The sequence below is a fragment of the Brassica rapa genome, chromosome A03 (genome assembly GCF_000309985.2).
Source record: "Brassica rapa cultivar Chiifu-401-42 chromosome A03, CAAS_Brap_v3.01, whole genome shotgun sequence".
NCBI lineage: Eukaryota > Viridiplantae > Streptophyta > Magnoliopsida > Brassicales > Brassicaceae > Brassica > Brassica rapa.
The window spans coordinates 11,102,349-11,128,135 of NC_024797.2; the positions used below are offsets into that span (position 1 = coordinate 11,102,349).

Sequence of the window (25,787 nt, forward strand, 5' to 3'; positions counted from 1 at the left end):
TGTTGTTTATTATATATTTGTCTTATTGAATTTGCGTTTGATTACTAAACTAAATTTTTTAATGCATGAAACAACATATATGAAAACAATTTTGTATTTAATTTATTATAATCATGATCCGTAATTCAAATCGCTAGATTTTTTTAGTAATTTTTTTAATGTTTATTAATTTTATATAATAAATTACTGTATATTAAAAAGTTTAAGATAAGTTAAATTTTTATACATGTATTATATAGTTTACTAATATTAACCCGTTCTACCAACATGTTATATTTTTAGCATAAATATTTTATATTTATGAAAATAAAATATGTTAACTTATCAATTTAAAATAATTTTATCATAATTTGTTCAATATAACATTTTTATTTTAAAACGATAGATATTATTATAAAATTGATAAAATAGGTTTTTTTTTTTGGGAACAAAGATAAAATAGGATATAATTTTATTCTTTTAGTAAAATTTCATTACTAATTACAAAATTAGTTGAAAATATTTATATTAAATTTATAACAATTAAGATCTTATTATAATCTTTTTCAAGAGATTTTTTAGAATTCTAGTTTTTAAAAAAAAAAAAAGATAAAAGATATTATGATTAAAGTAGTTAAAAATATTATGTATATTATCATTAGTGATATACATTTAATATAAAATTTAAATGATGGTCCAAATAAAGATATCACTCATCAAAAAATCATGATTTTTATTTTATTAGAAAAAAAATTTGAAAAAAATAAAATTAAAATAAATATTTATTTCTAAAAAAATATTTAAAAATTATTAGTAAATGTATTTGTGAAATTAATTAATTTCATTTTATTTAAATTTTCGTTTATAAACCAAAACTATATTTAATTTTAATTTCTAATATATTTTATGATAATTTAAATTAAAACTAACTAATTTTTGAAAGTAAATTTAAAAAGATTTTAAGAAGATTTTAAAAAGATTTTGTTAGAACATTTTAAATATATTCATTTGTATTTCAAATAAAAAGATAAAGATATTAAAAGATATAATAATAAACTTATGTAAAATATGATATTTTCTAGGAATGGTCCAAACTAAAAAAATCACACATGAAAAGAAGTCATGACTTCTATTTTAATATATAAGATATTAACTATAAATGTCATTCAACAATTTAGGTTACGAATATTACGTTTTCCAATTATTTATTCAAACATTGTTTTTTTATCTTAAAGGTAGATACAACTAATATATGGTATATAAATCCTTTAAATTAGTGAATGACATCAATTCCAAAAAACAAATTAATGAATGACATAGATAAGTCTCCAAAAAAAAAAGTTGTACCCATTTTATTCCCTATATATTATTGCTGCATTAAAAGTTTGTAAAAATGATCATAAACTTTTGAAACACAGATGTTAACAAAAAAAAAAAAACTAAAACACATAATTGTTACGTGAATATTATGAATAGAGTAACAAATTCAGAAAAAAAGGAAAATCCGGAAGACCACCACTATTACAATGAACGACACTGCACCATATAAAATGATGACCAAAATAATTTTGACGAACTTATATGTTTATCCATGTCTATTTTAGTATTAGGTTAAAAGCTTAAAAAGCTTTATGTACGGACTTGGCAGAAATAACGCAAAGTTATTTGCGTATGTAAATATTTAATATTATCAACTATATGACCTATATTTATTTGATACGTACGTGAACAATAAAGATTTGAAATTCGATGTCAAAAAAAAAGATTTGAAACTTGGTTTGCCAAACGGAAGATATATATGTCAATGGTGTTGTAATAATTACAGTAAATGTAATAGTTATATGTGGGTTGGACCAAAATATATTTGAGTGGCAAGGGGTTGTAATACCATGAGAAGGTATGTAATTGATAAATCGTTAGTCTCTTTATATACAAGCCACAAGATCCTAATTCTATCAACACTAGAAAAGCTAAAAGAATCGTAAGAAAGATATATAAACTAATAGATAAGTATTATCTAGATATATATCTACTAACAATAACAATCCAAATTAATTCCAAAAGTTGAGTCATTTCATAAAAAACTGAAATCTTAAGAGTTGTATCTTTTCATTATAAAAGTTGTGTCTTTTCATAAAAAATGAAATCTATTAATTTTAAGAGTTGTATCTTTTCACTATAAAAATTGTGTATTCCCAATTAATTCCAAAGGTTGTGTTATTTCATAAAAAAACTGAATCTTAAGAGTTGTATCTTTTGATTATAAAAGTCGTGTCTTTTCATAAAAAAATAGTTAAAATATCTCAATTTGTTTCTTTTTATAATTATTAGAATTTCTATATATAATAGCAAACCAAAATTTTATACTCGATGACATCTTCTTCTTTTATAGGAATTTTTTTTTTCAATTTAACGGTCAGATTTTTCTGTTTTTATGATATAAGGGATAAAAGATATTTTTGCTATGAATATTTATGTCATCAAGAAAATAATATTTGGCAACTCTTCTCTGAATAGTTTCTTTTTCGAACAGCACATTCCATTTAAAGTAACAAACGTACATTTTCATAGTTTTTAAAAAAGCGAGGAGCTACAATTCGATGGTCATAATTGTCTGTTTTTTTTTCCGAGGGTTTTAATTTTTTTTTCTTAAATTTCTTATGAGTTATGTCTTCTCGCAATTCCTCTCTAAAGAGTTTTCATCTCAAACAATACATACTTTCTTCTAGAGCAGTAAACGATGTACCTTTTCAGGTTTCTATATATTGAACTTTTTAAAGCAGATTTTTTAAAAAATATATATATATATATATGTATATAGTTTTTTTTTCTCTTGTCATACTGTTGTTCTTCTGGGTTTGCATTTATATTCATTTTTCATCTTATTTTCTATTCTTTTAGTCTTCCTTCCGTATTTTAAAATCGTGAAGGTATGTTTTTTGGTAGATTATTTAACTTTACTTAATATAGGAACGGTTAACTTAGTGTAGATTGGTTGCACAAATTTACATATTTAAAAAAAAGGTTAAATAGCAGAATTAGCAAATAATTTTTTAATTAAAAAATGAAATAAATAAATTATGAGATGCCACGTTATAACGTCTTTCTTCTTCTCCCTTCTGTCGAATCTCCCTTCTTTCTAAGTAACAGCCCCATAATTGACTTGTTGATAATTGGAATCAATACAGTGAGTTTTATCACTGGTTTTTTTATGGCTTTTGAGAAGTAGAGAAAGGAATAAAAATAGAGTTACAAAGCATCTCCCCCTTCATCGATGTGGTCATCGGCCGGCAAACGTTTTTTTCTCCTTGTTAGTTTGCAATTGAGTTTTTTTGTCGTATATTACTAAGTAATAATGTTGTATTAAAAGGTGTGTGTACGAGTCGTGACTTTAGATTGGATAGTTGTGTCTCTTAGGTTAAGAGTCATCTCTCTTCTTCACAACCTTTGATCTCTATATATAGATCAAAACATGATATGTAGAAATTACCGTGTGTGTATGTGAACAACAATAGATTAATAAATTTAATTTTCTTTCATACTGTTTCTCAGTCATGAAACAGAGCATGTCGTTACAAACGTAATTTGTTTTCTTCTATTTCACAAGTAAAACTTTTGTTCAGTTAAAAAAAAAAAAGGTAAAACTTTTGTATTGTCTTTTTCAAGAAGAAACAATCTATATTCTAACAACAATTCCTTCCGGCGAAGTCACCCCAACATTATAGACTTGGCATAAAGTGTTAATGAGTTTTTTTTGCTAAGTTAAAGTGTTAATGAGTTATCTTTTAGTTTATTTTCATATCTATTTTATATGCATTTAAAAATATTTAAATTGGCTAAAAATATTTTGATAATTTAATTTTGGATAATTTAGTTATTTTATAATATTATATTTGTATGAACCATTGCAACTAATACTGATGGTAATATTTAGAGATGAATTATTACAACTATGATAATCTTGGAACTATTATTCATAGTGGTTTACTTTGGAATAATAAAGTATGGTTTATTTGTTTTTATAAAATGAGTTCCCGTGCGATATCGCACGGGGTTCCTTACCTAGTCCTAATAATAGGAAGCTTATATAATATTTTTGTTTTTAAGTAAGCATTGATTAAATATAATTAAAATCACTTTATAAATTTCAAGGTCAGTGGATAAATGGTTGAATTCTAGACCGTTTTTTTTTGTTTGAAAAATTGATTTCTAGAATTTAGCCAAAACACTAAGGGAAATTTGGAAAATAATGGTTGATTTTAGTCGAATGTGGATTTACCAATCGAGATACGATGGATTGATATTTTTAGCAATATGAATAAGAAAACCTAGAATCATTCCGTTAACCCAACCATGTGGGGATGCACATTCAAAACAATACATGAAGTATTAAATAAATGTAATAATTGTAAAATACAGGAAACATGCATTAAACAAAGGATGTATCATTTTCTTGTGGTGCCACGAGATTCGTATATCATATGCGTTAAATTTACACTTCATTACGTAAGATTCAGTTTCTTGATTTTTTTTATCCATGTAGTATCTTTGTTTGTGTATGTTCAAAAAGATATTATTTGCTTTTGGCCAGTCAGAAACATCAATTTTGTGAAAAATCAATTTTGTGAAAAATCAATTTTGTGGACTATGTTCAATGAATTAAAAAATCTATTTAACCGGGGGCGGATCCAGAAAATGTGACAACATGTGGCACACCATTTAGATAACAAAGTTTTCAACCTAGTGTGCATGGGGCATTTTCTCAGTTTTCAAAAAAGCTAATGAATCTTTTTTTTTTGTATGTGGCATTTGCCCCACCCAAAACTCACCTAGGTTCATATAGTAAAATGATATGCATCAATAAAAAGTGATCGAATTTAATATCTATGAATATTCCACTTTGAAGTTTAAAAGTTAAATTACAGTGACTTAAAATAATTACACATTTTAGAAGGCCCTTTCTCAAGGAAAAAACAAGTACACATTTTCTTTACATAGAAGAGTAAAATACGGAGCCACTAGAACAATGCAAGCCTCATTTGCCAACCGAAACAAACTAGCCACCATGGTAATACAAACACAAGGGAAATGGCGCGAAATTGAGGAGGCTTGTCTTTTAATATTTTGTATTATTAACAAAAATGCAACTGTAAAATCTATAAATAATATAAAAATTAAACCTATAATTCATAAAGAAAGTCTCCAAAACAGAAAAAGGAGATTAATATTAAATTTAATCAATAACAACACAACTTCCACAACACATATCAAAACGATCAATGGTTGCAATGGACTATAATCTACAAAGCAACTAAGCAAGGCCAGGCTCTAGGCTCAAGTGTGCCTTCAAACGCCACAGGCTCATGCATTTTAACTTCCATCCGTGTGATCCCGAGCCATATGTATTGGAACATAAACAAGGAAACTATAATTTACAATATCACTGCTAATAAACTTTAAGTAATCTTATTATATATATATATATATATATATATATATATATATATATATATTGTTGTTGTCAAAGGCAGTTTGGCTGAAGAAATCCGGCTTCGATTCCTCCTGCGTGAACACAAGCCGATGCAGCCGGTTTATTCCGGTACGTTAATTTCACATCCTCAAGTCTAATTCCGGTACACGGTTTCTTTGGACTACAATCAAGTTTCACTCCAACTTCAGTCGCCGATGTTCCATGTATATCTACGAACAACACATCGCTGATTTTGATACCCGAAACCTGAAAAAAATAATTAATGAAAACAACTCTAATATCAAATCTATTTATATTAATTAAATTAAGCTAAGTACCTGGCGAGGGCAATTTTCGTTACGAGGACAATAGTTTTGGTCGATAAGGATTGGGTTCCCTACGTTGTTCATAACACAATGTTGAAAACGGATGTCCCTAGCGAATCCACTACTGGGCCTGGCCCATGATTTGATCCTGACTCCGTTATCTGTTCCCGTAAACGTCACCGTTTTAACTGTCACGTTCTGTACACCTTCCTCCACGCTATCTTTCCCCAAGCTCCCAATGCTGCAAAACATTTTGTTAAACTTTTACCAAAAGGAACTAATATATGAAATAGCTTGCTCAAATTAAAGTAAAAATATTATGTTAAATGTATACGTGTCAGTGTACGAAATTTTTTTTTTTTACTGCCATAATAGAAGTATACTATAAATGTAATGCATTATCCCATCCAAAATATTTTGTTATTTTCTTAATTAACTAACTGCATATGAAGGAACACAAAATTTTATAGTATTATTTTGTTTGTAATTTAATTTAAAAATATTACTTCTAGTTTATACTTGTCAGGATATGAAATTTATTTTGGTATATTGTCATAATAAAAATTATGCAAAGTATATGTACCTGATGCCGTGACCCGGACCACATGCGACATTTTCGATCCATAGACCGTTAGTTCCTGGACCGATGGAGACACAATCGTCGCCGGTGGAAATTTTTGTATTGAAGATAGAGACGGTTGAGGAAGACTGAACGTGGATACCGTCTGTGTTGGGGCTGTCTCCTGCGGCTAATACTTTAACTCCTTGAAGCTTTACGTTGTTGCAACCGTTGATGACGACGTGGAACATCTGGCTGTTGAGTGACGTCAGCCCGGAAACCACGACGTTGCTTGAGCTTTGAAACCCTATAGTCTGTTGTTTCACATGATAAGAACCGCCTTATTTGTGTTATAAAAAGAACCGTCTTATTTATCAATTTTATTATATATGATATTGATTGCATCAATGCATCATGCATGCATGGTTGGTCACTTGGTACACTGATGGTGTGATTGTTTTAAGCAATCGTTAAAACTTCATAATTCAGAAAAGTGTTTTTTTTTCCTTCAGAAAAGTGTATTAAGAGTTATATAATTCTTACTATGGAAATGTCAGTAGCATTCACTTGAGGCCTGAGATTTTGGAAGCTTTAGACGACTTAATAAAAAATTCAACAGTTTAGAGACTTAAAATTTTATTTTTACAAAATTGGGACCTTATGTAATTTTTTTTTAAAAAAAATTGGAGAATTCAGGTGCATGTTTCATCGTGCCCAGGACCTGCCCTCAATTTCACATACTGTATATACTATTCTTTCGGTTTACGTTTATGTTTTATTTCAATGCATGCGTATTGAAAAGTTTTCTTTCTCTAAAAAAAATATTATTATGAATATAATTTTAAATTTATTTATTTAATTATAAATAAAACAGTAAAACTACAATTGATATATATTTTTGATAAATTTAAATTAACTAGATATATAAAAACATCTTATATTTTATTATGAAACTACGAAATTTTCTAAGTATTGAAACTGATAGAGTATAAATAATTTCTAGGACGTTACGTACCGTGGCTCCGCTGGGGCAATTCTTGCCGGATTTTTTACAATCCCATAGAGAAGTTCCTTGAGCGTCAAAAACTCCGCCGTAGACGGTGACGCCGTCGAGATGCTGGAAAAAAATCCAGTAGTCTTCATTTCCGATTACTCGATAATCAGCCGGAGCCACCAACGAACCGTCGATACGGAATGTAACAGGCTTAGGCTTGCACTTGGAACCGTCGAAGTTAAGGCTCCTTAACAAGAACCGGCCTTTAGGAACTACAATGGTTACTGGACGAGACGAGGCACAAGCGGTTTCCCAAACCGCCATAAACGCTTTAGTTGCGTCTGTTTTTCCGTCCGGTTTAGCTCCAAAAGACAAGACATTGTAGGATTGAGCAGAACAAGAGGAGATGAAGAAGAAGACGAAGAGAACAAGAAGGGAAGCCATTGTATGTCGTTAACGTACACTTGTTTAGACTTTAGAGATACTTAAAGAGAGAAGAATGGAGTAGTGCGGTAGTGGTGCTGGTGTGGGGAGTTGTAGCGGTTATGGAATGCATTTATAGTGTTTGTGATGTATAAGAAGAGATTTTTTTGTTTGTTTTGTTAGATTTTTTTACTTACTAATTTTTGGAATATAAAAATGATTATTGGAGCAACATTTTAAATGAATAAGAAATTAGGTGTCAATTTTTTTTTTTTGGCGTGATTGTTATTATTCATTCAAAAGGTACATATAACTATATATCCAAGATCTGTTGTTATGTTAAAATGGAATATTAGGTTCATATACAATATATATGAAAAATAGAATTAGAAAGCAATGCTCAGCTAAAAAACGAAATAAATACATGATAAACTACATTTTCTCTATGCAGTTTTAGCTCCGGATGTTTAAGATTTCAAACATTCATTCGAGTTTAGTCCTGAATTCAAAAGTTAACATAATCTAATCTTATATTTTACATATTTTTAGTAAATTTGTTTGAAAGTTAAAGAACTAACATAATCTTTTGTTTTCCAAATTAAAAACGCATACCTTTTTGTTCTTTACAACGCAAGCAAAAACTAAATCTTTGAAAATAAGTTTATATAAATAATTCTACCAAAAAGTATATAAATAATATCTTGTGTGAAAGAGAAATCAGGAGAAGTAGAATAAAAGATAGAAAAGTGAAATTCCAGTGGTTAATATATTTTTATTGGAGAAATACACGAAACAACGTTACGTGGAAATATTTCCACGAAGAGTTCGTTAATTCATGAGAAGAACACGCAAAGCTGCAAAACTAATTTGCTTTTATTTCTTTTATTACATCTACTTTATTAAAATAGCGTATTAGCGAAAATCACGAGTATGGATAACAAACTCGTTTTAGACTTGATGAAATGATTTTTTTTCTCGTGATGTTGCTTATGATTAATGTTTTATCTAATCGTGCTCAGGTACCTAAAAAGTTTCCGTTCCGTACTAAACGTCTTGCAAGTATTTTTTTGTATCCGATCAGAATCTATGGAAAGAAGATAGAGTTGAATTCCATATAATGATAGAATTGTATTGCTTTCACCATCAGTAGACATAGTTTTCTTATTTATTTACGTGAAAAGGAGAAAAACCAGAGTAATTACATAATGGTTCTGAATTGTGACTGCAGTTTGAGCGGTGCGGGACAAACAGTTCAACTGCGGTGCAATTCTAACAGTTATTAAAATGTATAGATATATAGTATATATAGAAATTTTTGTTATTTTTAACTGCAGGGCGGAGCGGGACGAAGGTCACACCAATATTGAAACATTAATAAAAACATAATCATTGGCAGGGGGTGAAGGCAGGGTACTAGTAGTGGGGTCAGCTGATATTTTTTTTTAAATATTTGTTTTTCCTCAAGAAAAAGTTATACTCCCTCTGTTTTTTAATATAAGTCGTTTTACAGTTATGTACGTAGATTAAGAAAACCATTAATTTCTTATATTTTCTAAACAAAAACATCATTAATTATTTACTTAACCACAATTTAACCAATATAAAAATAGAAGATATATTACCATTGGTCATACAACATTAATTATTAATAAATTTTACATAGAAAACCGAAAACGACATATAATTTGGAACAAAAGTTTTTGTCTAAAACGACCTATATTAAAAAACGGAGGGAGTAGATCCCACTAAAAATAAAAAATTTAACTCCACCAAAAATATTTGATTTTAATATAAAAAGTTTTTGGCTCCGCTACCGATTAAGGGATTGTGATACTCTTTCCTTTTATAGCAAACATGGTAATAAAACCAAATAAAAAATCATAGGTCTGAGAACTGCTGACTTGGTCCAAACAGTTAGTTAAATTTATGTTTTGTTAATATGTAGAATAGTGGAACAGTAGGTAACTCTTTGAAATGAGAAACCAGGGATTTTGACCCCAAAAGCAAAGAGAAACCAGGGACTGAGATCATTTTTCAGTTTTGTTTCCTTTACTATTAAACAAAAGGATTCAATGAATAATTGCAGAAATAACCCATCAAATTTATCTTATATATACGGTTCTGTCTTTTAGGCTTGAGTTGAGTGTACCTTATTTCGTATATCTTAAGGTAGCAACCAAGTGATTTAAAGATCCTTCGTCATTGGCAATTTTGTTGATTCAAATCGGTAACTTAAATAAGAACAGATCAATGCTTGAAAAAGAACGAGGAACCTAATATTCAATGGTCACGACTCACATTGGCAATGCTTGCTACCTATGTAATACGCATGATGATTTGTGGAGAGTGGGGACACAATATCAATGCTGAAAATTCATGTGGCCAATTATTTTAGCAAACGATTGGCTTTTAGTGACCAAACATTGTTGCCAAAAAAAAAACAGAGATTGTTTTTTTTTTGGGAGGAAAACATAGATTAGGTACTAGTGAAAATTCATTTAATAAAAATAGGAAAATCTCGTGTAAATATAAATAGCAAAAGAAAAGAAAAGAGGTTATGCTAAGGTAATTATAATCAAATTATTTCTGAAATATGTGATATTGTGTTCCCACTCACCATAAATCATCCTCGTATGTTAGATGATACCAACAATGTTTCATAATCAATCTCCGAGTAGTTGTGTAAGAATTAAAATTAATCTCTTCTGAAATATATGTGATGTAAAGGTTAACGATGGTGGCGTGGAACAACATGGTTACGTTATTAAAAAAAAACATGGTTACGTTATGGAACATGACAAGTGGAAATACTACGGAGGAAATATTGGGCCAATTTCTTTAGAGAAAAAAGAAGAAATTGGGTTGCGCCAATGATCACACCGAAAGGTTCCTCGAATCTCCCCTATATTAAATGTTATCCTTATACTTAAAAATGATTTCTTAAGTCAAACATTTGATTTAATCATATTTTTTCAAGTTCATGCACTTCAATTGGCGTAATATTAACAAGAAATATAAGATGAAATGATCAATTAAGTTATTAACTGGTCAATTATACTTTTCCAGTAATTTCTTAATTAATTTATCAAGGTCAATGAAAGGATCATGATGCGCCGTAATAATACTAGCTGCATGTTCAAGGATCGAAGTTGAGTGTGTCTCGATCTTTCCTTATACCTAGATGAAAACTTGCGTACGTAGAATAGGATAAGCTTGTAGCCTAAGTTATTTACGTTGTTAATCCACTCTTGATTATATGTTATGGTCATATATCTGATTCCCACCACCATCTTGATTATATTTGAAGGTAGACCAATCATTAGCACCGAGTTAAGTTTGAAAACTCGATGACGATAAAAACAAAATAAATTTGAAAACTCTAGTCACACAGTGTGATAGTCAAGACCAAAGTCCAACACAGATTGCCTCCACGTCCAAGCTTCTGCTGGTGTGACCATAACCGATAACACGTTTCAAACGGAGACCACCGTAAGTGTAATTAAACTCAACTGCGGTCCAGGCCATGGAATCAGGTATGACAACTAACAATAACTTGGAGAGCAAGATTTCAATATTTTGAAGATACTAACTGATAATATTATAATACTGTGTGGTAGTATTGGGAGTCTAGGGAAAGACACTAATGAAGTTGGAGAACATAACATAACGTTGGTGAGCTCTGTTTTTTTTTTTCCGGGTTCGGATCAAGACATGGGCTAGACAAAGCACAGGTTTTGTCAGAAACGTTTTGTTTCAAAACCTGGTCATGAAATAAACGTTTAGTATCCGATCTTTGTTGATCAGAAATATTGTCCGACTCATCAAGGTTGTCCTAAACAGGTAAAACAAAACCAATCAAATTAAAAATGTATTGAAGATGAGATTGAAACTCATTTAGAGTTATATCCAGCATTCAAATCAAGGATTCATATCCCTAATCCCCGGAAATTCGAACATATAAAACTCAAAACTAAACAAAAAGACTGAACCAGAAACATTGAAATGGTCATCCTAAGCTTACGTACTTTATATATAATTAATAAAAACTTAAAACATTATGAATGTTAAAAATGAAAAGAGTACAAATCAAAGTTGGTATCTGAATGTAAAATACAAACAAGTGAGCGTTGGTATATTCTACAGTTTTAAGTAGGTTCGTACTTAATGTATATTTACTGGTCTCTTGAAACCCAAGTCAACGTTTGTTGTGGCCACTCCGGCTCTCCTCTCCCGCTGACGAGTTACTACTGTTCTTCTTCCAACTCTGGCACTTGTACGAGGTCGTGTCTCCTTCACTCTTGTTTTCACTTTGTGACGTGTAGGAACTTGTATCTCCTTCGTTCTTCTTCCCACTCTGAAACTTGCAAGAGCTCGAATCTCCTTCACTCTTCTTCTGAGGTTTGGAGCTTGAATCTCCATCACTTTCCTTTTGAGACTTGGAGCTCAAGTCTCCATCATCTTTCTTCTGAGACTTGGAGTTTGAATCTCCATCACTCTTCTTCTGACACTTGGAGTTGGAATCTCCATCACTCTTCTTCTGAGTCTTGGAGTTGGAATCTCCATCGCTCTTCTTCTGAGTCTTGGAGTTGGAATCTCCATCGCTCTTCTTCTGAGACTTGGAGTTGGATTCTCCTTTGTTCTTCTTCTGAGACTTTGAGCTGGAGTCTCCATCGCTCTTCTTCTGAGACTTGGAGCTAGAATCTCCTTTATTCTTCTTTTGAGACTTGGAGCCAGAGTCTCCTTCATTCTTCTTCAAACCCGTGGATTTGGAGTTAGATGGGATGGAGTCAACCCTAAGATTCTTAGCCGAGAAGCAGTGACGAACATGAACCTTATGGCACACAGTCTCAGTGGAACAGCTTCCTTGCACATTCACCACAAGTATTGCTTCTTTATCCCATGTGTCCTCACACCACCAATTCTCAGGAATACCATCTACAAACTCCTCCAATGTATGGAACTCCTCATGGTGAACCGTGACCTCCACGGAACTATCCGGTTTTATAGTTCCTGCAGCTGGCATCACCTGAAAAGAAAAAAACAAGACCAAAAAACACTTAACAAGACAAGTCTTGAGAGAGAATCTTGATCAAGACTTTGATCGTTAGTACCTCAAGCCACCGTGGGAAACCGAACGAGACAAAAGGATGTAACTCTAACTTATCTTCATCTTCTCCTAACGTACTATGACTTTCACATAAGATCCTGAACACGGCCTTCTCCTTGACACATTTGTTGGTGATGCGAAGTACAAAGGTGTCTTGGTTCTGGAGAACAATGTTGTTGCTGCTGAGAACTGTCTCCGGAACATAACGTAGGTCGTTAAGCAACGCTATGACTTTCTCATTGGTCCTGATGATCCTCCCAAACTCTTGTCTCCTTACTGATCTATCAACATGCTCTATCTTCACATGGAACTTGCAACGGACAGGTTTGTGATCGCTCTCTGTCACGTCCATACAAGCATCATACCTGTCCATATGCGCCATAACAAAAGTGTTATGTTGATTCTAGAAGTGACTTAAATCTCAATGCATCAACAAAAGTGCATTTAGTAGATAAGATGTTTTCATAAAAGAAAAATTAATATCGGATCTTGCGGTTGTATGGGTCTAACCAGTTGTAAATTAATCATTCACATAATCAGTTTACAATTCTAAAGTGGGTATTTGCCTCATCTATTTCTTTCTCTAAGTGTTTTTGCTTTCTTCATAGTTACTTAACATATTAGAAAAATCTTGAGAAGACAAGAGTTTGAATATTTGTAACATGAAAATAAAAGCTTACATCATGATTGAAGCAACGACAGGACAGTCTAGACTGCATTCAGATTCTGGACTGGTGCGTGTGTCTCTGTATATTACTCTATCACACCATGCAGGAATACGCTTTTTCTCACCTGAATCATAACCTGAGGAAGAGAGGGTTAATGATAAACTTTATAACACTCAATATGCTATACACACACTTGGAAAACTTTATGTGTACCTCCTAATCCAGGTCGGTGTCTTTCAAATTTATAAGTTGGAGGGAATGTGATTATCGCTTCACGCATTCCTTGGAAGACTTTTCCAGCTTTCATCTCTGCCCTAAGCTGATCTTTTTCTCTAAGCCAATCAAAGCTTCTTTGTGAGACAAAGTCTCTAGCTTCATCATATGATATATCAAAGAGCCTGTAGTTGAAATCACCAAAAAATACAACCATATCTGCCTCAGCTAGGTCTTGTTTTGTCTCTTCTGTGTTGACGATTACATTCTGCAGAAAGTTCGATGAGTGTAAGGCAAGCAAGAAACTAGACATGATGAAGAACAAGAAGAGGGCTTACATTTGCGCTTTTTGTGGTATGAGAACATGTAGTCACACCAGCTGCAAGAGGTTAAAAGACATGAGGTATACACATGCAGAGCAAAGAGAAGAGAGGTGAAAAGTGGGTATAGAGATATACCAGCTGGTGCATTATTAGCATTTGATGACCGTGAAAATGACATTGTTTTGTAGATGTGATCAAAATCAGCATTTCTGCGGTTTACAGCTTCTAAATGTGCAGCCAAGTGGCAGTTGATGAAGCACATGATCCTATCAAAGACCCTAATTCTCAAGCCTACACCTCCCTGGTTTGACATACAAAGTAAATCAAGTAGCATGCCTTGTACACAACGCTAGAAGAAAAGGTAATGAGACATAAGAAATACATACCTTGTTACCAATTGCACGTCCAAAACCACATGGAACTGCTGCTACATCAATGTCACCTACATGTGTTCTCAGATTCTTCCTCACCCTGAAGTGAAATCAAAACATTTCAGGACACCACCATCATGATTACACGTTCACTACAAAAATTCCTTCTGTAGCAAAACATTTATTAAGAAAAATAGAGAAAATAAAGAAGCTTTATACAAAGACGGAAAAAAAGAAATCATAATAACTTGGTCCGAGGCATTGACTATTGTACGCACAATGAATGGCCATACTATCGCTATAATGGATTGTTTTCAAACTCACCAAAGTGATATGAGCAAACCAGCTAGCTGCCTTGATCCCATGCGTTCAAAGACTGCTTTCTCATCTAAAGTCTTCCCTATTGTGTCTATCCAGTACTGCCCTATAGAACTTCCTTCATTTCCTCCTACCTAATATAGAAACAAAAAGAGGTTAAAAATAACATAACTAAGCTATTGTCTCTTTCAATTACTGTCTCACCGATTCTTTAGCTGCTGACATTGCCAAGAACCCAGCACCCATCTCTACTTCTTGTAAGCCTACAACAAGAATACCAACATCTGACGCTACAGAGCCTAACCAAGACATAAGTGCATCATGTGAAGCTTTGCCTTGTCCAACATTCCATGAACCGATCAAAATCCTAACACTATCTGTCTGTGCATAAGTCCGTTCTTTTTCAGACAGTTCTGATCTTATTATCCCATCAAGAGGCCCAGGAGAAATCACATGCCATCCACGTATACCACCATGAGTGGCTAAGCTGAAAATATAACCATTAGCTGCTGCCATCTTTATCACTGCGTTATTATGTGCAACCCATCCGGCGATTAGATTGCCTTCAAGATCAATTATCTGAATGTGACCACTAACATAACCAATGTATATTCTTTCCCCAAAAGTGCAGAAACACAACACAGCACACTGGTGGTGATGGAAATCTTGCAACCTGTTTCCATTTCCGTCCCATTGTACAAGCAAACCGTTTGTGCATCCGGTCCAAACCATGCCATCTCCGGCTAATACAATTGCTTCTGTTCTTTTAGCATCTTCGTTTGCTCCTCCTCTTGTTGCAACTCTTCTAACAGCATCCGCAGCTCCCATGATAGCATTCCTTGAGCGCTGCAAGAATCCATGTGGCTTGTCCTTTTTAGAATTGGAAGCAATCTTAACCTTTGTCTCATCTTCTGGTGGCTGATCCTGCCCTGATGGCATTTCGACGCGGTTTTCAGTTTGGCCTTCTGTGTTGAAAACTTTCAGTAGCTCCTTTGTGCGACCATCCCTGCAAAGATATTGACACCTCCTTTAGAAAATCACTGCTAAGAAGATAGAAGCATCAACTTTTATGTATCATATACTCACCACAAGGAGAAGGTGTGAAGCTGAGCAGCCCATACTTTAGATCTTACATTATCAGCTAACAAAGATTTGACTTCAGAGGAAGATATGCTGCAGTTACCATTAACAGTAACTTGAGCCTTGAGATCAATCCCTGACTTCTCCACTAACAAAGCAGCCATATGTTTCTCCTCTAATCTAATAGAAAGTGATTTCTCCATAGTTTCCCATGTCCATATCTTGATTATACCACCTTCTGAACATGACCATAAATCACCTACATTTTCCAGTCACAAACTTATGAATTTAAGATTAAATTTAGCATTTATAAACTAAAATAAAATTGTTATTTGGTTTCGAGAGAGATTAATTACCATAAGAACTCATGATTATGGAATTGACAGGACCCTTATGAGCTTGCCAAGAGAGGCCTTCACTGAAAGGAGTATCATCCTCACCATCATCACTTTTATTATCAGGTCCATGATCCATCTTCCAAGACATAATCTTACCATCCTTGTGACCACTCCAAACAAGCCTATTCCCATTGTCAACCATCAAACAAGTGGTGGGAGAAGTACTCGCCGACTCATGAAACGGTGCAGCATCCTCATCTCCTCTCCTTACACGGCCGCTTAGACCACACCCTGGCTCGAACGCGTCATCAAAGTTCCAGAACCTAACACCGCTCTCTTGTCCAGCCCACAGTTGTGTTTCTGTACAAGCTATGTTCCTCAAGAATCTCCCAACCTGAGTCTCCTTAAGTGGATGCGGCCTTAGCTCTAAGCAAGGAGGCCGCGCGGAGTGCAACGGAGACCGCGTGGGGACTTTGAACATCCCCACGCCGCCTCCGGAGCCAACAAACTCTGGAAGGGGTTGAAAATCTTCTCCGATCTCAGGCTGATGTGTTATCAAGTAATCATCGGAATCGTTGATGTCTCCGGTGAAAGGAAATGACGAGGAGTTGATGGTGGAGGCGTAAGGGTAGAACTCATCATCGGAAGAATCACCGGAGATACTGCAACCGGAGATGATCTCGGTGAGTTTGGGAATATCATCGAGGCTATGCTGTTGGCGATGGCGGTGGTGACGGACTTTTTGACCGGAGGCACGGAGCTGGTGGCTGTAGGAATGGATTTTACGAGGAGGAGGAACAGAGCTCATGGAGGCGAGGATGTCATCGTCGGTATCAGAGTGGTGGTGGTGGTTGTTGTTGTTGTTGTTAATTTCCATGGAGGAAAGATTGATGAAAGAGAGGAATGAAAGTAAAGAGACGAAGGAGATGAAGAAAATGTAAGAAGAGAGACAAAAGAGAGAGATGAAGCGTAGTGTTCGGGAGAAACATGGTCGAGAGAGTTTGTTTCTCTTCCTCTATCTTTCATTGACAATACGCGCCATTTTCTCCTTTTCGATTTTAATAATTATATATTTTAAAAATGGACCGTGCATAACACTCAAAAGGCTGTTAAACATACTAATTAAACATTAATGTTGACCGATAATCATAATCATAAATAAGATTTATAAATATTATATCTAATAACAATAGATTTAAAATAGAATTTAAAATTATTATTTGAATAACAATTGATTATGTCTAAACTCTAAAGTTAAACACTATTAAAATAAATGACTGAATAACATTCTCTAATAAATTGATCCAACTTTTTTTTTTTTTTGTAACACAAATTGATCCAACTATAACAACATTTTACGTATTGTACGGTAGACTTTTTACAATTACTCGGACTAGATGAATAAAACAATATTATCTAGACAAAAAAAAGATGATAAAAACAAGAATATGTTTTGATGTGTTTGATGGAGATTCACCATTTACATCGAGACTTGTATCTTCTCTGGGTTACCAGAAGAAGATAGTGGAATCAATCGAGGTAGAAGAGAGTGACGATCTTGCGAAGATTTTTAGCTTCTTGACATGTCTCCATGAGAAGCTTACTGTCATGAAACGCAAAGCAGATTATTTGTTGTACTTGTGATATGATGTCCATATTACACAGCCTGCACAAAACAAACGAGAGTACAACGCAGTTTCATTATGTGTATATGTTCTTTAATGTGATGATGAACTCAAGTCACGAACCTGCTGGCTTCTAGTAATGGCAAATGATCATTATGTGGCTTTTCTACAACATTTTGTACCTGCGAATGACATAGCAAAAGAGAAGAGTTTCGGATTGTATATTGGAGATGCAAAGAATCCACAACAAGAATCTGACTTTTGGAAGTAGTTTTTTGCTTACTTTAGACAAGAGTTCTTGGCTCTCAGGAGGTTGTTTTTTCAAACTTTGAGGTAAAATGACTGTAAGAAGCTCTGGCCTCTCTGCTCGCAATGCACCTCTGATAACAGCTGCATTAGTTCCAGATGCACCTGAAGTATATATGTGATTTTTCTGCAAGAACCAGCTTTAGGTATACTTTAAAGAAAAGACTTGGAGCAAAACACACAGGATGAAGCTGGAATGTCTTACTGTAATAACCATGGCGTAGCTAAGTATCTCAATCAGTTCTTGATGCATGAAACCCATGTTCCTTGTCCCAAAGAAGCCAATTGATCTAGGTCCTTGTTGCTGTATCGCCAATAGCTCCTGTTAATTTAACATGCACGGTTACAGCATAAGACTCATACCCAGCCAATCTTACATATAGTCTTACTTGTATGTAATCTACATCAGCGGCAGGTTTTAGCTCAGAGACTGCAACAGAGTCAGATCCTTCAACGATAGCCTGAGCCTGAGTTGGAATCCGGAGGCCGGAATCTTCATCTGACTCAAGCCCACATGTAGCATGATCATCTTCATTTCTCCAAATATCTGGGTTGTCATGGCCTTTAGGAAAGCACTGTACACATCATATAAAAATCAGTAGCGAAAAGCTGAAAGAAAAAAACAAGTGCTTTAGACTATTTGGAAGAGAGACAAGCACAAACTCTCAAGGTCAAATATTTAAACTCTTTCTATATAAACCTATCAAACGTAACGGAAGGCCATGACAATTCCACAAACCGATGTTGTTCCAAGAAGCAGAGTAAAATGCTTTCAAGTCCAAGCAAATCTGAACGCAATTTAAGTGAATCAAAGTACCAACTCTCGGAAGCAACACGCGTAGCTTCATCAGCAAAACTCTTCATCATGAGAAGGCATGGTAAAAATAGAATGAAGTCTCTCTAATGAACACTAAAGGCACAGAGACAAAGACACAATCACTGAAGTTTTTGATATTCACTTTGAAATACAAGGTAATTGTATGAACAAGAAGTCAGCAATAGTTAGCCATCAAAACTGGAGCTGACACCTAATAACTATCTACCATTGAACAGGAAAGCAATGAGAATAATTAATGCAGAAGACTAAAACTAGAAGTACATAACTATCTATAAAACATATATTATTCTAACACAATCTGTCCAATGCTACCATTGTCCGAGGAACTTAGCGCATAAACTCAAAGAGAATTAAGCAAACAAACAGACATTACCATGGGAATAGATGGAGAGTAGGATCTGAATCGCTGTCTTCTCCCAGGGAAAAGCTGCCACCGGCAAGAACAAGAGTATCGGCGATTAAAGTTAGGATTTTTCGATCTGAGCAGCGACGGAGCTTGAGAATCCGGAGAAGGAGAAAGCAGGGGTGGGGTTAGAGGCAGAAGGAGCCTCAGAGGTAGAAACGAACTCATCTATCTATCGGTCTATATCTATCATTCAGTGAGTTTCGTTGAAGAAGACGAAGAAGATAGACACAGACGACGACGAAGTGTGCAAACACATAAAAACAAACAAACTTTTAATCGGAGAATATTCTCATTGTAGCTGTTAAGTCCAATGCTATATAGTTTCACACCTATTATACCCTTACACGTGTCAACGTGTCTTCGTGCAACTTTGCAAAAGATCATCAATATATAAAGAGGAGAGAGAAGTCAACTTATGGGTTTTACAGAGAGAAGTAAATTGAGATTATGTGATTCAAAGATTATTCAATCAAAGGTCCCATCTTTTCTTGACTCGGAACATCAAGACTGAGGTTTTGATGTCATCTTGTGGAACTTGGAGCATGAACTGCACTTTCATCTTCATTGGCGTCGTTTTCACTTTTCCATCTTCATCCCCAACCTGTTGCAATAAACCCAATTCTTAGTTGTGCTATCAATCATCTCATAACATCCACTCAAACCAGACACACAAGACTTCAGAATACAATCTTTTAAGTATTCTATTGCTGCAACACAGACTAGTCAGGTGCTATGTAGAATTGATTGTGTGGTGAATGTTTTATATGCTATACATTATGATCATACTAAAGTTTGGTGCTTTACCCATAGAGATGCCCAGCCAAGGCGTACATCAGAATCATAGCCAGCTTTGAACTTGTAGTCTTTACCATATGTGCGTTTGTACACTGCACTCCACATGTTTGAATCAAAGTTGTACCAGTAGCTGCATACCAAGTCATCATCATATTAAATATAGCAGATGAGATGGTTCTACAAAAAGATTAGGAGGAGACGCACTCAGACAACTAACCTCAACTTATCTGAGGGGCTAAACTGGCGCTTGAATGCAAATGAAACAGCATTGGAAGGAAGGGAGATGGTTGGGATGAAAGACAATGCTTCATCCTGTATGAAAAGAATGGTGAGGAAGGATATTCTATTACATACGTACCTTCTACAAGTTATTGTATCATACAACAAAAAGCGGAGATGAAAATTTTGTACAAGTCCAAACCTTATAAGCATATCTTAGCCTCAACTCTTCATCTGTGTATAGAGCGGAACAAACACCATTCATAGCTTGACGTTTGAGGACTCCGTTAACAGATACTATCCTCTTGCTCTTCTCCTCCTCCTCCACTTCTTTCTCTTGTACTGAAACTTCGCCAAGGGGGAACTTAAGAGTCGCTCTTGGCTGAATGAAAAGAAAACCGCCAAGTATTAAAATAAGCACTTAAACGTAACAAGCGGCAAAGGACTAGCAACCAAACTCTCGCAAATGCAAAAAAACATGGACAAAACCAAACAGAAGAGATGGTACTCACGTAGCCAATAGGAACAGGTGATGAAAGCTCGAGAGAATAGCCAGGTTCAGCTAGATTTGCCTCCATAGCAACCTCTCCTTGTTGCGCCTGCAACAACATACACTAGTATTAATGACAAAGCTATATCCACAAATACATAGTAGCAACCAACATAAGAATCTAAGCCTTCAAACGTAATCTGCAAGTTTCAATAGCTACTAACAGTTATTTGATTAAACAGCTGATAGAGAGTTCGTCCTAATCAGAAACAATCACAATCTATCAAGGCCATATGCACAATAGGAAAGGAAACCAAAGTCAGCACCTTCCAGTGAAAAACAAATCCACAATCAAACACACAAACTGCTGTTCTGTTCCAAAAAAAGACAACTTGCCACCACATCTACTCTCATGTCGTCAATTTAGCCTCATAAAGAAGTGTTTTTTTTTTCTTCTCATCAGTAGAGACGTACCTTAACATTATGAAGAGCTCGGAGCTGAAGACGCGGGGAAACATCAACGGTACTCTTAACAAAAGCATTCTTCTCCTCGACATCATAGAGAACAGAAACGTACTTGGAAGTGAAAGACACCTGAGGCTGAGAAACCTCTCGCTGAGCGTTGTTGTGAAACGATAGCTTAAGCTTGGCGAGGTTATCAAAGATCTTACAAGACACTTTGTTAAAGAAGAGGAGACTATCACTGTCGAATTCAGATGTGACCCGGAGTTTCGGCCTGTTCAGGCCCTTGAGAGAAGAAAAGACCGAGCAAGGAGGTGGTGGTGGTGGTGCTGGTTCAGAGGTTGGTGATTGAAGGGCAGGAGAAGGAGTGGCGCTTTGAGGAGATGAATCCGCCATTGAAGTGGAGATTTGGAGGAATCTATCTGCGGAGAAGTCAAGTGTGTAGATGGAAGCGTATGAAACGGACGGTGGTTGTTTCTCTCTCTTTTTTTTTTTTTTTAAATCTTTAAGACAATAATAATAAAATAAAGAGCTGTGTCTTTTTCTTTTCCAACGTGCAGTCAAAATGAGAATCCTCCGATCTTCTTCTTCTTCTCGGTCTCTCCAATGATAATCTCTCATTCGCAGCATCTCCTCTCTCTCTTCCCAACAACACTCCGCCTCACAAAACCTTCTCTCGCCTCTCCTTTCCTTCTCTCTCCTCCTCCTCCATCTCCATGTCCTCTTCCTCCTCTCTCCCCACCGCCATTTCTCCCCTCTCCCTCTCCGATCCAGCTCCTCTCCGAATCGCCATAATCGGATTCGGCAACTACGGCCAGTTCCTCGCCGAAACCCTAGCCTCCGAAGGCCACACTCTCCTCGCCCACTCCCGATCCGATCACTCCGCCGCAGCCACCCGCCTCGGCGTCTCCTTCTTCACCACAGACCTCCACGACCTCTGCGAACGCCACCCCGACGTCGTCCTACTCTGCACCTCCATCCTCTCCACCGAAACCGTCCTCAAAACGCTTCCGTTTCAGCGACTCCGCCGCAACACGCTCTTCGTCGACGTCCTCTCCGTGAAAGACTTCGCCAAGACTCTCCTCCTCCAATACGTTCCCGACGACTTCGACATCCTCTGCACCCACCCGATGTTCGGCCCACAGAGCGCGAGTTCGAATCGCGGATCGTGGCGAGGTCTGCGCTTCGTCTACGATAAGGTCAGGATCAGGGGAGATCGATCGAGGTGCGAGAAGTTTCTCGCCGTGTTCGAGAGACGAGGATGCGAGATGGTGGAGATGAGCTGCGCCGATCACGATCGTTACGCGGCGGGGTCGCAGTTCATAACGCATACGGTGGGTAGGGTTTTGGAGACGCTGAAGCTGCAGTCGACGCCGATCAACACGAAAGGCTACGAGGCGTTGCTTGGCTTGGCTGAGAATACACGTGGCGATAGTTTCGATTTGTATTACGGCTTGTTTGTTTATAATAGCAACTCCCTTGAGATGTTGGAGAGGATGGATTTGGCTTTTGAGTCCTTGCGTAAAGAGCTTTTTGGTCGTCTTCACGGTGTTGTGAGGAAGCAGTTGTTCGAAGGTGAGACACATCAATCTCACATTGCTTTGGATGTGACCATGTCAAAAGACGTTTCTGATTTCAAGTATGAATATAATGCTGATGACAGTTCGAGGCTTCTTAAGATTGGTATTATCGGGTTTGGTAACTTCGGACAGTTTCTAGCGAAGACAATGGTCAAGCAGGGCCACACGGTGTTAGCGTACTCGAGAACAGACTACACTGATGCAGCTGCGGAGCTTGGTGTCTCGTATTATTCAGATCTTGATGATCTGTTTGAAGAGCATCCCGAAGTTATTCTTCTATGCACGTCGATACTTTCGACTGAGAAAGTTCTCAAGTCGCTCCCGTTTCAGAGACTGAAGAGGAGCACGCTCTTTGTGGACGTGCTTTCCGTAAAAGAGTTCCCCAGGAATGCCTTCCTTCAAACTCTCCCGCAAGATTTCGATATTTTGTGCACGCATCCCATGTTTGGTCCGGAGAGTGGTAAAAACGGATGGAACGGTCTTTCCTTTGTGTTTGATAAGGTTAGGATCGGGATGGATGATAGAAGAAGATCTAGGTGCGATAGTTTTCTCGATATTTTTGCACGTGAGGGATGTTCCATGGTCGAGATGTCGTGTGCTGAACATGATTGGCACGCGGCTGGATCGCAGTTTATCACGCACACGGTGGGAAGGGTTCTGGAGAAGCTGGGCTTGGAATCTACTCCTGTGGATACCAAGGGTTATGAGACGTTGTTGAAACTGGTGGAGAATACTGCTGGTGACAGCTTTGATCTTTACTATGGACTGTTTTTATACAATCCTAATGCAATGGAGCAGCTTGAGAGGTTCGGTTTTGCTTTCGAATCGTTGAAGAAACAGCTCTTTGGACGACTGCACGGTCTTCTGCATAAGCAGCTGTTTGGAAATGATAAGGAGACTCAAATCATGTTGGAGACAACTGGTTTGTCCACATTCAGATGAAGCTAATTTTCCTAAACGATCTTCGTTAAACTATAAAATTGCTCAAGTTAATGTTCCAACCAGTTTCAAGTTTCTATAGAGATATTAAATGCAAACAAAAGTTTGGGTTTGAAGAAAAAAAGAGTTTGGCTACTTCACCTGTGTGGTTACTTTTCGTAAGTGGTAAAGAAGAGGTTTAAAATATATAAAAATTATACTAATACACTGAACGCAAACAAAACGTAGATTCAAACTTGAAGAAATCAAAGATATGAAATTGTTTGTTTGTTAGAAATATTTAAAGAATTGTTTTCAACAAACCTAGCGACATCGATTTTTAGAGAACTTCCTCTGGTCATCTTACAGGGTTTTCATAACCTGGTTCTGATACTATTTGTTACAAACAAACGCAAATCAAACTTGAAGAGAGCAAAGAGCAAAATGAATTGAGGAAAATAACTGTGTAGGATTTGTATATTATAATGTAAATGAATAGTTTTACAATTTTTAGACTCATATTTATAACAGTCTCAAAACTCGATTTCATTTTTTATATAAAAATACATATTTATCTAGAAAATGTAAATTTTTTTTTACGTCGGACCCAATTAATGATGAGTTTTTACTGGTGCACAGAGATTTAAGACAATATAGATTTCTCTATCGTTTTATTTTCACATTTATCTGCATTGATATAGTCTTTGTCTTTTGGTTTCTTCTAGAAGAGGACATTGTTGTTACAATGTCTTTCAATAAAAGTTTTGATACTTAAAACTTTTCATGATGCCTTACCTTTGCATCAGGTCGTGGAGATAAAAAAGAAGCTATGTCTTTAAGGTGAAACAAAGCTCAAAAAGGTTCTTTTAAGCATCTCTTACGTATTTCGGAAACCACACATCATCTTTCAATGTCATGCTGATCAAGAACCTATTCACTCTTTACATTTCCAACTCATTAAAAACATTTCTTTTTGGAATTGGTTTTGTTGATTGATGTGTGATAGTAGTATATATATATACACACTTCTCATTCTTTTTATCATCTAGTTTACCTCTTAACATTACTAGAGTTTTATCAGTTATAATGTCAGGCTATGCCAAGACAACATATGGAGGAAAGAGCAAAGTTTTTGATGAAGCTTGTGCAGTTCACCCACCGAAACAGAGTGATATCACCGGTAAAGTCATCATCTTTACCCTTGTAGGGCTTTGCATTCTGCTCTGCCTCTTCATCAGCATCGGTTTCTATGTCCTAGCCAAGCCACTTAAAACAAGCGTGACGTCCGTGGCTTTAAGAAACCTCAGGTACAACGATACATCATCATCATGGCCTTATTTCAACGCGACACTAACTATGAAGATCAGAATAAAGAATCCAAATTTCGGCTTCTTTGAGTTTCCAACTAGTAAAGGAGATATCATGTACAATGGTCGACTTGTTGGTGAAATGAAGATTAATGGACAACGAGTGGGTTCATACAGTGCCATCAGGACAGCGGTTAGGACAGAAGTGAGTTACAGAGAGAATAAGGCATCATCTGTTTGGTTGAGGAATGATATAAAGAGAGGGTTGATTATCCTCAAGATTGAAGCTAAACTGAGAGGTGAAGTACACTTGGTGGCTTTGAACAAGAGAAGTGTGAATTTGAAGTGTTTGATGTATCTTAATCTGAAAGATGAAGTGATTCAACGTTTGTGGTGTAAATGAAATCTCTCTTAGTTTAGGTTTAGGGTTTATGTTGCTCAGTTGATATTGAAATACTTTGGTTGTATTAAAATATATCAATGGATTGATTTACAATTATTATGTACATTTTGTCACTATAAAATTCACATTTTTGCATTTCTACATATTATCACGGTTAAAATTTGTATTTAAAATTATTAAAGTGAAGTTTGGAATGCTATTACGAGCAAAATCTTTGTTCTTAAAATTTTTAAAGTTACATGAAAAAGATAAATGTTGAAAGGTGAGTT

The 25,787-nt window shown here is 35.4% G+C and overlaps 6 protein-coding genes across 6 annotated transcripts; 2 read left to right on the plus strand and 4 right to left on the minus strand.

Annotated features, from left to right (window-relative positions):
• Positions 1–2,373: 2,373 nt before the first annotated feature.
• On the minus strand, positions 2,374–8,864 carry LOC103858105 (polygalacturonase). The gene is made up of 5 exons (XM_009135396.3): positions 7,350–8,864; positions 6,359–6,648; positions 5,788–6,016; positions 5,481–5,716; positions 2,374–5,447 (listed from the first exon to the last, which is right to left on the minus strand). The coding sequence occupies exons 1-4, from the start codon at positions 7,770–7,772 to the stop codon at positions 5,501–5,503; spliced, it is 1,158 nt and encodes a 385-aa protein (XP_009133644.1). The 5' UTR covers positions 7,773–8,864; the 3' UTR covers positions 2,374–5,447; positions 5,481–5,500.
• On the minus strand, positions 8,083–17,205 carry LOC103858106 (type I inositol polyphosphate 5-phosphatase 12). Its single transcript, XM_009135398.3, has 11 exons — positions 16,188–17,205; positions 15,838–16,090; positions 14,956–15,757; positions 14,758–14,885; positions 14,449–14,533; positions 14,198–14,363; positions 14,078–14,118; positions 13,740–14,007; positions 13,539–13,662; positions 12,863–13,223; positions 8,083–12,777 (listed from the first exon to the last, which is right to left on the minus strand). Exons 1-11 carry the CDS (start codon positions 17,044–17,046, stop codon positions 11,947–11,949), a joined length of 3,918 nt encoding a protein of 1,305 aa, XP_009133646.2. The 5' UTR covers positions 17,047–17,205; the 3' UTR covers positions 8,083–11,946.
• A 259-nt stretch (positions 17,206–17,464) lies between these two features.
• Positions 17,465–19,618, minus strand: LOC103858109. Its single transcript, XM_009135401.3, has 6 exons — positions 19,312–19,618; positions 18,490–18,675; positions 18,306–18,422; positions 18,078–18,227; positions 17,918–17,976; positions 17,465–17,835 (listed from the first exon to the last, which is right to left on the minus strand). The coding sequence occupies exons 1-6, from the start codon at positions 19,507–19,509 to the stop codon at positions 17,700–17,702; spliced, it is 846 nt and encodes a 281-aa protein (XP_009133649.2). The 5' UTR covers positions 19,510–19,618; the 3' UTR covers positions 17,465–17,699.
• LOC103858108 (outer envelope pore protein 37, chloroplastic) lies at positions 19,600–21,819 on the minus strand. Its single transcript, XM_009135400.3, has 6 exons — positions 21,323–21,819; positions 20,871–20,957; positions 20,561–20,740; positions 20,357–20,451; positions 20,149–20,269; positions 19,600–19,945 (listed from the first exon to the last, which is right to left on the minus strand). The coding sequence occupies exons 1-6, from the start codon at positions 21,704–21,706 to the stop codon at positions 19,814–19,816; spliced, it is 999 nt and encodes a 332-aa protein (XP_009133648.1). The 5' UTR covers positions 21,707–21,819; the 3' UTR covers positions 19,600–19,813.
• A 148-nt stretch (positions 21,820–21,967) lies between these two features.
• Positions 21,968–23,906, plus strand: LOC103858107 (arogenate dehydrogenase 1, chloroplastic). The gene has a single exon (XM_009135399.3). It carries the CDS (start codon positions 22,027–22,029, stop codon positions 23,830–23,832), a length of 1,806 nt encoding a protein of 601 aa, XP_009133647.1. The 5' UTR covers positions 21,968–22,026; the 3' UTR covers positions 23,833–23,906.
• A 302-nt stretch (positions 23,907–24,208) lies between these two features.
• LOC103858110 (late embryogenesis abundant protein At1g64065) lies at positions 24,209–25,729 on the plus strand. The gene has a single exon (XM_009135402.3). It carries the CDS (start codon positions 24,895–24,897, stop codon positions 25,516–25,518), a length of 624 nt encoding a protein of 207 aa, XP_009133650.1. The 5' UTR covers positions 24,209–24,894; the 3' UTR covers positions 25,519–25,729.
• Positions 25,730–25,787: the final 58 nt, after the last annotated feature.

Bases quoted from the DNA above. Each gene is read 5' to 3' on its own strand.
- LOC103858105 (XM_009135396.3), bottom strand. From the start codon at position 7,772: ATGGCTTCCCTTCTTGTTCTCTTCGTCTTCTTCTTCATCTCCTCTTGT. The intron at 6,649-7,349 runs GTACGTAACGTC...GTGAAACAACAG, and splicing joins ATTGCCCCAGCGGAGCCACG to ACTATAGGGTTTCAAAGCTC. The intron at 6,017-6,358 runs GTACATATACTT...AATGTTTTGCAG, and splicing joins GGTCCGGGTCACGGCATCAG to CATTGGGAGCTTGGGGAAAG.
- LOC103858106 (XM_009135398.3), bottom strand. From the start codon at position 17,046: ATGGAAATTAACAACAACAACAACAACCACCACCACCACTCTGATACC. The intron at 14,119-14,197 runs GTATATCTCTAT...AACCTCTTGCAG, and splicing joins TGCTAATAATGCACCAGCTG to CTGGTGTGACTACATGTTCT. The intron at 13,663-13,739 runs GTACACATAAAG...TCTCTTCCTCAG, and splicing joins ACACCGACCTGGATTAGGAG to GTTATGATTCAGGTGAGAAA.
- LOC103858109 (XM_009135401.3), bottom strand. From the start codon at position 19,509: ATGAGTTCGTTTCTACCTCTGAGGCTCCTTCTGCCTCTAACCCCACCC. The intron at 18,423-18,489 runs GTAAGACTATAT...TTAAATTAACAG, and splicing joins CTGATGTAGATTACATACAA to GAGCTATTGGCGATACAGCA. The intron at 18,228-18,305 runs GTAAGACATTCC...TGGTTCTTGCAG, and splicing joins GCTACGCCATGGTTATTACA to AAAAATCACATATATACTTC.
- LOC103858108 (XM_009135400.3), bottom strand. From the start codon at position 21,706: ATGGCGGATTCATCTCCTCAAAGCGCCACTCCTTCTCCTGCCCTTCAA. The intron at 20,958-21,322 runs GTACGTCTCTAC...ATGTTGTTGCAG, and splicing joins GAGCTCTTCATAATGTTAAG to GCGCAACAAGGAGAGGTTGC. The intron at 20,741-20,870 runs GTGAGTACCATC...CTTTTCATTCAG, and splicing joins CACCTGTTCCTATTGGCTAC to CCAAGAGCGACTCTTAAGTT.
- LOC103858107 (XM_009135399.3), top strand. From the start codon at position 22,027: ATGTCCTCTTCCTCCTCTCTCCCCACCGCCATTTCTCCCCTCTCCCTC.
- LOC103858110 (XM_009135402.3), top strand. From the start codon at position 24,895: ATGTCAGGCTATGCCAAGACAACATATGGAGGAAAGAGCAAAGTTTTT.